The sequence below is a fragment of the Buceros rhinoceros genome, unplaced genomic scaffold (assembly GCF_000710305.1).
Source record: "Buceros rhinoceros silvestris isolate BGI_N320 unplaced genomic scaffold, ASM71030v1 scaffold11789, whole genome shotgun sequence".
In the NCBI taxonomy this organism is placed as follows: Eukaryota; Metazoa; Chordata; class Aves; order Bucerotiformes; family Bucerotidae; genus Buceros; species Buceros rhinoceros.
In genome coordinates this window covers 142,066-153,283 of record NW_010429868.1, presented here as the reverse complement: position 1 = coordinate 153,283, position 11,218 = coordinate 142,066, and the positions used below count along the sequence as shown (strand labels likewise).

Below are 11,218 nucleotides of genomic sequence, written 5' to 3'. Positions count from 1 at the left end.
TCAATGTAAGCTTCCCAAGATTAAACTCCTGCTTTAGGGATGCTCTGGCCTGACTTTTTTCAATACTGGTGAGCAAAGGCAAGCACAGGCAGCAGGTGTGGGAGCTCTGAGGTACCTGAGCGCACCCCTTGAGACTTAACACACTTTTCTCTTCCCTGCAGGCAAAGGAGGGCTTCAAAACTGCACGTTTCACACAGCCTCCAGCAAAGGTAAAGGGAAAAAAAGCCCCTCTCTCTGATGTGCTGCTCGCCATCCTGACCCATGTATTTCCCTGGGGATGGCCACTTGCTAGAAACACGCTGGGGTCCAGAGGCAACCTCACAGCTGGGTGTCGGGAGAGTGATTTCCAAGCAGTGCATCTGTCAGCCTCATCCTCAGGCTGAGGAGAGTCTCCTCTGGCCCATCACATGGGCACGACTGTCCTGAAGCCCATGGAGATCCTTCACCCTGTGATTACAAAGCACCTGAGCCCCCTGTAAACACAATCGGGGATTTAGCAGCTGCTGCCACGAGCAGAAAGGTTCCTCTCGCAACACCCCACTGCCATCCCGAGCCTATGCCACCCTGCCCCGAGCAGAGATGTTCTAGCAGGGGAAACCCAGAACTTGCTTGAGCGCTCAGACAACATGAGGCTCCCCCAGCCCTGTGTCTAGACGCCGGAGGTGCCCACGCTTTGCTATGCAGGCGATTTCTCGATGGTGGCTCTGTCTACCCCTCTTTGCAGGCTGCCAAACAGTCAGATTTTACTGAAATTGGTTTGCAGCACAGCTGGGGCCAGCCCAGCCACAGTGAACAGGTCCCTGCTTCCCACAGGTAGTGCTTTCTGTCAAACCTTCAGTCTCAAGTGCTGGGACACCCTCTGCTGCTGGGGGGAAAAGGGGGAAAAAAAAAAATCCCTCCCCAAAACACACGCATCTGTTGCAAGAAGCTTCTTCCCCGGATGGATGTGCAGAAGAGGAGGGCTTGAGCTGAACCCACCCTTGAGGCAGCCCTGGACCCACCACAAGCCATCCCACATGGACCTCGATGACCAGCCTTTCTGGGGAGCCTCCAAGGGTAGCGTTCTCCAGGGGCACATTCGTTAGCAGAGGCCTTGGGTAATGAGTGCTTTGATGCCTGAGTACTCTGAGGCAGCCTGATTTTGATGAGCCTGCCATGGGTCAGAGTCAGCACTCTTTCAAAGCCCTGGGAGCCTTTCTGCTGACTTCAAAGGGCTTCATCAAGGCCTCTGCTTCTCTCCTCCTATCTAGAAGACCAAAGAAAGACCTTGGGATGTCCTCTAGCATAGTCAAGGTCCTAAAACGATGCCTCAGAGCTTATCTCCACCACAGGCAACACATCCCGTTAGGAGCTGACCACCCATGTGTGTGGCAGCTGTGTTGCATCAGGTGTGGAGCAACACCAGTGCTGCCCCATGCTTCTGGTACGACTTGGGGAAATTGAGGAAATGTGAGGGGAACGCTTCTCCCCTCCCACTCCAGCTCTGCCCTCTCTGTTGCAGATATCACAGCTGCTGCGCTGGCAACGGGTGCCTGCATCGTGGGCATCCTCTGCCTGCCCCTCATCTTGCTCCTGATTTATAAGCAGAGACAAGCTGTCAGCAGCAGACGTACGTACCCTCCCTCGCCAGTTGCCGGTGGGGATACCCATCTCATTTCCTGGGCTGTGTCAGTGCGGTTTTTATGGGAGAGGATGTGTCCCACTGGGATCGGCTGGTTCAGCTGCCCCAAGTCCCAAGGGCACCACATAAGGTGGCCCAAAGACAGGTGCCTCCTGCCAAGCTGTCCTGGGAAGGGCCGGGCTTGCGTGCAGGCTGCCAGCAGGGAGAGTGGGGTAGGAGGGAGTCCCCATGATGCCTGCAAGGCATCCTGGGAGCATGCCAGTGGCACTGAGACTGCAGAGATGCCGCCAAGCCCCCTGCCTGCTGAGCCCATTCCTCACCATCCACTGTGAGAGCTGCCTTATTTATTCATCCTTCCCTCCACTGCCCCAGCCCTAGCAAACCAGGCGGCCCCGAGGAGCAGAGGGCTGCCAGCTCCTGCCCATGCTCGGCTCCTGGTGATTTCAGTAATTAGGCAGAAAGGGGCACCACCTTAACTGGCAGAGCCATTTCATCAGGCCTTGGGCAAGCCGGGAGCCCTGTGGTTACTCTCACCCAACTCCATGGGTGGCTGTGTGGCTCTGAGCAAACCCTTTGGAGAAGTGGTTTTTGCAGCAGCAGCGGGCATGATGCCAGCCTGGAGAACAGGAACCATGTTTTCGACATCCGTCCCCAGCCGAAAAGCCTTCCTGCGTGCCTTCATGCACCCATTTTGCCATGCCCAGGATGCAGCTCCGCCACTGTGCTGCAAAGCATCATCTGGATGCTATTTAACCCAAGAGGGAAGGCAAAACTCAGGGGGATTTGCTTCTGGGGTGTCTCAGACCAGTTAGCTACAGATTATTCCCACCATTCACAGAATCACAGAATCACAGAATCATCCGGCCGGAAGAGACCTCAAAGACCATTGAGTCCAACCGTTGCCCTTACACTGCCAGGGTCCCTACACCATGTCCCTCAACACCATTGGCATGGTCTGGGACAAAACTCCTGCATCTCGGCTCAGATTGCTGGTCGTGCAGCCATACATCACACCCGAGTAACGTGGGCTGTGGGATCTGCTGCAGCAAAGGGAATGAGGAAATAAATAACAGGACGCTGCCCACACAAATGCAGGGGCAGCCAAATACTGGGGCGGCATTTTGCAGAGCCCCAGAAGGGTGTCCCAGGCAGGTGGTGGGTGCATCCTAGCACAAGCAGGGCTGGGCTGCCGCCCAGATGCTGCAGCTGCACCTCACCTCTCCCTGTGTTGGCAGAAGTGCCTCCTTCCCCCTTTTTCAGAGCCTGCGGTTTTCAAACTGGGAGGAGACTGGGCTGGGGAGTAAACAAGGCAAGAGATGGCAGGGCTGTGGAGAAGGAGGTTCAGGAGCAAAGAAAAGGCTGGTGCTAGAGAAGGGGGGAAGGGAAGGAAGGAATGCAGAGGGAGAGAAGGAATGGGACGTGGATGAGACACCGGAAAACAGTGCTGGTGGTGGGTCTGGGTTTGACACTGGGCTTCATGCTGCCAGCACTCATGCCAACAGTTTTGTCTTTGGCAGGTGCCCATGAGCTCGTCAGGATGGAGAGGTGAGGAAACCCACATGCTTCCAGCTCTCCCCAACCTACTCGCATCCCCTCTGGCCACATCCCAGACCCCGCAAGGGTCTTGCCCTTTCCTCCCCTTCCCTTGAAGCAGCACGTACTGTCAGCCGCAGAGTGAAGGGGATGCTGGTGGCACCCATACCCAGGGTCTTGTCCCTTTCCAGGAAGCCGCTGTTTCTCCTCCCTCCCTCCGAGTTTCTCTTTCCTCCCTCCTTTCTTTTTGCCTGTGCCAAGAGCACACGTCTCCCCACGTCCCAGGAAAGCCCCAAAATTTTGCCTCGTGGCTAAGCTTTTCCGCCAGGCTTCCCACTTGTTCTTGACTGAGGTGCCACCATATAAGCCTGCTCCCTGCCCTGCTTGGTTGTTCCCAGCGCTCATACAAAACCCTGGGGATAAAAAAGGCTCCTGAAATAAAAAGCAAATACCCACCCCTCACACCAACTCCTCTCCCCTCCCACAGCAGCGCCCAGGGCATTGAAAACCCTGTCTTCGAAGCGGTCCCCTCCGCGAGCATGGAGCCACGGCCCCGACCCCAGCTCTCCTACGTGGCCAGCCGGAAGCCCTCTGAGTCAGGCCGGCATCTGCTTTCTGAGCCCAGCTGTCTTCGAAGCGGTCCCCTCCGCGAGCATGGAGCCACGGCCCCGACCCCAGCTCTCCTACGTGGCCAGCCGGAAGCCCTCTGAGTCAGGCCGGCATCTGCTTTCTGACCCCAGCCCTCCTCTGTCCCCCCCCGGCCCCGGGGACTGCTTCTTCCCGACACTAGGTGAGTGAGTGGTCATGCTGAGCCCCCATGGGGACCACTGTGGGAAGAAAGAGGCAGGGGGGTGGGTGTGTGGGGTGTGTGTGTTGACAGGAAAGAAGGGGTTAAACATCGGCTGCAAAGTTTGTGTTGTGTGGGACATCAAGGGCTGTGAAGATGGGAGGGACCCAAAGCCTCTGTTTTCAGCACAGAAGCAGAGTTTGGCCATTGCCTGAAGCACATCCCTGCAGCTGCAAGCTGGGCTAACACCACCGGTCTGCTCTTTTCCAGATCCTGTTCCTGATTCACCAAATTCCTTGAAAGCCTAAAGACCCCAGAGGAAATCACATCCACAGCCAGGAGAGGCCGGGCAGCCACCATGCCACACTCGCCCAGCCGAGACCCCCGGAGGGCAGCATGGCCACCGGCAGCAAAGCCTCCAAATCCGAAGCTGACTGCAGGAGCCCTGCCCTCGCCTCCCGTCCTGGCTCAGCCCTGGGGCTGGAAGTGAACCTCTCTTGCCTGGATTTTGGTTTTTAACTACCTGCTTTTATGGAGAAGAGCGCAGCTGTGTACTGCCCACTTTTACGGACTAGCTGAAAATTGCAGATGCGGGGAATCCTCCCCCAGGATTTAACTTATTGCCAGGGGTTTCAGCTCTGCAACATCAACCCGTTCCTGCATCTTTGAACATCCTCTCTGAGAGCGGATGGTAAAGTGCTTTATCCACCACGAGACAAAACAGAGTCACTGGCCAACCTTGTACAACATTTTTCTTTGCAAAACAGGAAGGGGAGAGGCTCCCTGCCACTGACGGAGCCTCCTTCCCCACCAGCCTTCTGAGAGAGCCGCAGACTTGCGAGGCTGCTGTCTTTTCAGCTGGACACACGGCGGGAGGAATCTTATTTCTGCTGCAATTTTATCCTTGGCTTGGGATCAGTGGAATTTATCTTTCCGTTTGTTTCATTATGAGTGTGATTAAAAGGAAAAAAGGATGTTTATGGTTTTTGTTTGGGTTTGCTTTTTTTTTAAAATGCCTGTAAATTAGAAAGTTCATCTGGAGGGTATTGGAGGATGAGAGCCCCTGTGGAGAGGTGGAGGCAGCAGGCAGTGGGATTGGCCTCCCCGCATCCTTCTGGAGCAGCTGTCCCCAGGACCACTGCCTTCCGCCATGCCAGAGGACTCTGCGATACCCCAGGGGACATGGGTGCCCTCACAGCATCCTCCATCTGAACGCAGCACCCTGGCATTGCTTATCCAAAGGAAGCCATGGGTCAGGCTCTGGCATGACTCAGCCTTGGGCGAGGAGATAAAATCTTGTGGTAGACACTATTACTCAAAGCTTGTGTTTTTGTTTCTTTTTTTTTTTTCCTACATCTGTTTTTTTGTTGCAAAGTGGGGGAAAAAAAATGCCACTAGACAAACATAAACACTCGTCATATCAAAACTGTGTCAGACCTGAGCAATAACTGTACCAGGCAGCGTGCCCGGGAAGAGTATCCCCAGCAGCACGCCGGATTTTGACACTGCGTGGCTGGAGGAAACAGCCTTTGCCTCTGCAATGTGCTGGGGGAACCCCGAGCCGCTGCAGGATTTCATTAATCCAGCATCAGCTTAAAGGAGAAGCCAGCACTAACGTCCCCACCGTGGACATAACTTCCTGAGCACAGAACTTGCGCTTTATTGCCACCCACGGCTCAGCCCCTTTCCTGGTTTTACTGGGAAAGCTCATCCAGTGCCTCTGACACTTCCCTCTCCCTGTAGCTGTGGCTGCAGACAGAAAGGCACACCAGGGATTTGCGGGCCTGAGGGTCCCAGCTGCTTTGAAACCCTCCGTGAGCCCCTCCATTAGCTGAGGAATGCGCTGATTGATGACAGGATAAAGCTTTCTTGGAAAGAGGTTTCTCTCTGTGCTACAGGAAGCCCGTTCTTTGGGGTGCCCCCTGCCACAGGCAGGCGCAGTGGGCAGGCAGGGGTGAGCTGAACACTCCTCTGTTCCCCGGTACGCCCTTTCTGTGGTGTCCCCCCTGCCACAGGCAGGCGCAGTGGGCAGGCAGGGGTGAGCTGAACAGCCACGTTCTCTGCCAGACGCACTGGTGCGGCACCTCAGGACACTGTGTGGCATCAGGGACCGGTTTCCACCTGGAAGGCTCGCCAGAAGGAAAACTAAAGACTTTCAGGGGAAAGAAGTGATGGTTAGTCAGCTTTCCATACGTGCTGGAGCAGGGGCCCTGGCATGCCGGGTGCTGGCACTTCCCCTTGGCCACCACTACCAGTGGAGAAGACAGCACGGCACTGCACCTTTGGGCAGGATGCTCATGGTGAAGGTGACCCAGCAAGATGCTTATGCCCTCATGGACCTTGCTGGGTCCCATCAGCTCTTGCAAGTGCCTGGCTTGGGGACACAGGTCAAACTGATGCCCCACTGCCAGCTGTTTTCCACTGCATCAGCACTCAGGGCTTTGCTCATGAGGAGAGCGAGGAGCTGAGGTGCTTCACCTGAATTCTTGTTTCAGAGTGGGCGGACAGGAACAGAAACAGAGGAGGCTGAAGCAGCCCTGGCTGGGGGTGGCTGCGAGATAGGCATGGTGGCTGCCTTTGCTGATCCACCCTGCCTTGCTGCAGTCATCGGTGCCCGGGTCTGTGGGTGCTGGGCTGAGCCCTGCTCTGGCGCATGTGGGTGCTGCAGCAACTTCCTCCTGCTGTGGGAAGAGTCCCAAGGACTCCAGACCAGAGACAGCCCATGGGGGGGTGCAGCTGCAGCCTGGCACCTGGGTCAGACAGAACCCAAGTGACTTCTGCAATTCCTGCACAAGGAGACCAAGACTTTCCAGCTGCAGCTCGTCAGCTTGCAAAGGATTTCTTCCCTCCCATGCTGTTTGGGGTAAATGCTTCCCTTTTATCAGCAGCATTTCACCCTTTTGCCCCCGCATTTCCAGCTCCCAAGGGGACAGACAGTCTCCCTTGTACCCTTGCTGTCCTGGGTATTGCTGATCGCCACTGGACTTCCGTGTCCTCTCCCAGCTCTGTCCCCTGTGCCTCTCCCATACTGAGAAAGCCAAATCTTGCAGCACATGAAGGCATGTACTAATTACAAACAATAATCCCTTCTGGTGCATCATTGCACCAGCCTAGGCTTACTTGTGAAACCAAAGTATCTTGTGGGTGACAAACTCTCGACACACATCATTTCATCACCCAGGCATGAGGCCAGCAGTCACCAAGCGACATGAAGGACAGCCTTTCACAAGACCTAAGCGTCCTCAAGCTCCAAAAGGGGCCAAAACTCTCCTCTCCACTCAGGAATTGGGTCACTGGACGCTTTGTTCTGCTTCAGTGTGGCGGGATTTTGATCGTTACTGCTGGCATAACTTGTGCTGGTGACGTGGTGCAGAAACCCTGAGGACAAGTGAAGCTGCTGAGACACCACGTTGGCAGCATGAAGTGATAAGCTGTGTCACTTGTCCTCACCAGGAAGGGAGGAGGGCATTGCCATGGCAATGGGATGTGCCCGCTTGGTACATGGAATTCCTCACCTGGGCAGCCTCAGTGTACCGGGGCAATAGGGACCAGGAGGAGCTGGCGATACCCAGTGCTGCAATTACACAAAACTGCCTCCTCTCATTTGGGGGGGAGAGGCTTGCCTATATTTAAGTTGGCTTGAGAAAAAGATGGTGATGCACAAGCAGGCGTACGAACCACCTAGGGGAAGGAGTTGAGAGTGCAAAGCCTGAAGCCACAGCTCACACCGCTGGTTGCAACTTGTTTCCTGAAAATGTAAAGCAGAGCTTTGCAACCAAGATCTCTGCTGGGAGATCAGAGAGATGGTGAGAGATAGCAGGTGGAGGTGGGGAGAGGAAGGATGGCAGGGTGTCACACAGGGTGTCATGCCTCCTCCTCTCATGATTTGGGTTTGCTTTATGCACACAGGCGCTTGTTCACCTCCCCGTAGAGCTGCATGCTTAGGAGGGACTCAGGGCTGGAAAATGCCCCAAATGTTATTCACTCTTTTGACTCTCCCATGCCCCCTTAAAGGCACAAATAATGAGACTTGCTATTTGTGGAGCAGGGAAGGTGTGAGGGAGGGAAGTCAGGCCACCTCAGACCGAAGGCTGATGGATGGGGTGTCGTATCGGTCCCCAAATGCATGCCCAGACTCTGCCCCTGCAGCAGGGCACTCAGGACAGCAGCAACGTGACTAAAGAGCCGCCCAAATCTCGCAGAGTGGGGCCCGCAATGGCTATAGTGGTAATTACTGGAGCTCTTCTCATTTGCAAGCACCAGAGCAGACACACGTTGGTCCATGGTGAGCTACCTCAGCCACCCCCCTGCCCTGAGATGGGCGAACAACATCCCGAGACATCTGAGTCTGAGACCTTTCAGACTCAGAACATGAGGAGCTGGTGGGCAGGACAACTCCTCCTGTCACCAGCACACTTACCCATGGGGATGCTCTTGCTATTTTTGGCATTTACAGATGGGAGACGGCAGCTCCCCGAACAACCACAAGAGAGGGGTTCCGCAGGACCAGGCGCCGAAGGAGGCCCTAACCAACCTGTACTCAGCAGATTTGGACCTTGAGTCATAACCCAAATGTCTGGGTCACCAAAACGTCATGATCTGAGCCTGTTGCCCCCTTCCATGCTCAACCCCTCAATGCTAAGCTCACTCCTGCGGCGCTGCCCAGCTCCATCCTCCCTCCAAAACCACAATGTGGTGGCTCACCGACAAGGAGGGGTTGCCCTCATCCTCAACAGTGACCACCAGGCGGTAGAAGCTCTGCCGCTCGCGGTCCGGTGGGGAGGGCCGGGTGGCGATCTCGCCAGTGATGCGGTCCATGCGGAAGGTCAGGTCCTCATTCCCGTGGGTGATGTAGTAGGAGAGGACGCTGTTGAGACCGACATCCCGGTCAGTGGCGCGTACCTGGGCCACCGCCGTGCCACCGCCAACATTCTGCAGGGTGAGACAGCAAGGTGAGCGGCAGAGATATTTCCTACACTAGTGTTTAAAAAGAAATGGAATAAAACAAACAGGTGGCATTTGCTGTTAATCCCCCAAAACCAGCTGCCGCTGCCTGCTGAAATTGCACCTCTTTTCCCCACGTTACAGCGTCTCCCATTTGCTGCAATGAACCAGTCTGGTTCCCCGCAGCAGAGAGCAGCACATTAGGTCCTATCCAGGCTGGCACAGCCTGGAAGAGCATAAAAACCAGTGTGTGTGCAAAGATGAAGGCTGTGTAATGGACTCAGAACTTGGCTAATTATTTTTGGATAGTCCCATTACGGGGGAAATCAAAACAGAAATTCTGTTCTTCAACCAGCTCTGAACATGAATTAAATAGATAAGAAAATCCTAACAGGGCAATAACTTTAATGCAAAGCTATTAATCGTGAGCAGCACTTTCTCACAGCTAAGTGTCACTGGTTATTACTCGTATTTCATTTTTCATCATCAAATCGAGAACCCCTGGTCCAGGAATTAAACTGTCAGGAAATAAGTTGTCTTTTCTCATGCCTGGTTGTGTTTTATTGCTTAATTATCTAGCTCTTGCAGAGCTGCTTCCTGAAAGCAATTTCTATTCTGTACCGCGCCACTTCTTGTGTCACTTTGGTGGCATTTCCACAGGTATGCTCCCCCTTTTCCTTCCTGCTGGTACCTGCAGCCTCATGGGCTTAAGTTGCCTGCAGAGCTCTCTCTTAGCCCAAAACTAAGAGGCTATCACAGGTGAGGGCTTGCAAGGTGCTAGCAACCCTTAAATGACCCAAGGTCAGGTTTCCAGGGGGTCAGTAACCCTTAAATTACCTGAGTTGAGGTATGACCACACCTAGATCCCACTGCCTTCCTTTGATGGAAGGCAGTGCTGGGTGCTCACCTCGCTCACGCTCACGTTGTAGCCTAAGGGGTTGTCGATGATGGGAGGGTTGTCGTTGATGTCAAGGATGTTCACTCGCAGAGTGTGCTCCTTCCTCCGGGGAGGCACACCACCATCTGAGGCTTGGATCTGCAGTTGGGGATAGATTTAAAAAACAAAACCTGCTATTTTTGAGCTCACAGCCCCAAGAAACAGCCTCAGTGCTCAACCCAGAAGAAGCCCAAGGAGGTAAGTGGGATGGTTTGATGCTTACCCGTAAGGTGTAGTGATCCAGCAGCTCCCGGTCCAGTGGCCGTGCCACGAACACCTCACCATAGGTGTTGTTGGTGGTACGGATCTCAAAAGCTCGGCCAATGTTCCCTGACGTCAGCGAGAACGTCACCTGGAAACATCACGGGGAAAGAAAATCAGGGCAGGCAATGTAATGCTGTGAGGAAGAAGGAGAGAAAGGAGACCCTACAATAATAAACCCAGCATTGCCTCAGGAAGTCTCTCAGCATTTTAAAAGGGTCCAGTGTGTTGAGGTCCACGGGTGTGCTGGCTTTTTGCAGCCACCCCAAAGCAAACACCTATGGGCCAACCCCAGACTCAGCCACAGCCCTCATACGATGCCAGCAGGTTTTGGTATTAAGGGGGATGAAACCTCATTAACGCCCATCTGCATGGTAAAGAAAACAACAAATGTCAGAGAGCTTCCTGCTCAGCCTGCTAAAGGCTGCGCTACCGTTCCCTGTGGTGGGAGAGGCCACAGCTGGTTTTCAGATTGCTGGGCTCTGTTTGACACGTGTCCTGCAAAGCTCTTTGCCCCAGACAGACCAAGGACGATGTTTTTCCTCCCCTTGCTGCATGCCTCGATGGGGCAGTGCTGATACCCACTGCACAAACTCTCCCAAAACTGCTGCTGTCAATGAGCAGAGTTCCCTCTTGCAAGGACGCAGAGGAAGGGAAAGGGTTAGGAAGATGCTGATGGAGGCAATTCTGCCTTGATGAAACTCTACCACAGCCTTATGGGCACCCGCGAACCTGCTGTGTCAACCTCCCTACCTGCCCATTGCTGCCTGCATCCGGGTCGCGGGCCAAGACCACGGCTACTCGCTTGCCAACAGTGCTGTCCTCCGCCACGCTCACAGAGGAGTCAGAGGTGATGTCAAACTGAGGGCTGTTGTCATTCTCATCCAGGACCGTGATGGTCACCTGTGGGCATGGCACAGGGCTCAGGCAGGGCGCAGGCAGGAGCCGGCCCTCTGCCCACCCAGGATCAACAGTCATGCTGACACCCCCAGCAAACTCTCGATCCACTGCACCCCTGCCACAGTGTCAACAGCATGAGTTTTGTCTGTCCCATGTGGGATATCTGAGCCCAGGAGGTGAAACTACATCCCTGTCTGCAGAGGAGGAGGTCAGAGTGATGCTTAGGAGCTGGGGA

The 11,218-nt window shown here is 54.7% G+C and overlaps 2 protein-coding genes across 2 annotated transcripts in view; one reads left to right on the top strand and one right to left on the bottom strand.

Moving 5' to 3' along the window:
• LOC104499340 (chromosome unknown open reading frame, human C10orf54) overlaps positions 1-4,249 on the top strand; it is a gene marked incomplete at its 5' end in the record, with an annotated part of 5,386 nt that extends 1,137 nt beyond the window's left edge. Inside the window, 6 exons of the mRNA XM_010142830.1 lie at positions 162-209; positions 1,502-1,609; positions 3,139-3,166; positions 3,642-3,754; positions 3,870-3,944; positions 4,212-4,249. Of these exons, the coding sequence (XP_010141132.1) occupies positions 162-209; positions 1,502-1,609; positions 3,139-3,166; positions 3,642-3,754; positions 3,870-3,944; positions 4,212-4,249 (410 nt within the window). The remainder of the gene's footprint in view (positions 1-161; positions 210-1,501; positions 1,610-3,138; positions 3,167-3,641; positions 3,755-3,869; positions 3,945-4,211) is intronic.
• A 4,336-nt stretch (positions 4,250-8,585) lies between these two features.
• CDH23 (cadherin-related 23) overlaps positions 8,586-11,218 on the bottom strand; it is a gene marked incomplete at its 5' end in the record, with an annotated part of 126,966 nt that continues 124,333 nt past the window's right edge. Inside the window, 4 exons of the mRNA XM_010142829.1 lie at positions 8,586-8,873; positions 9,793-9,921; positions 10,046-10,174; positions 10,837-10,986. Of these exons, the coding sequence (XP_010141131.1) occupies positions 8,586-8,873; positions 9,793-9,921; positions 10,046-10,174; positions 10,837-10,986 (696 nt within the window). The remainder of the gene's footprint in view (positions 8,874-9,792; positions 9,922-10,045; positions 10,175-10,836; positions 10,987-11,218) is intronic.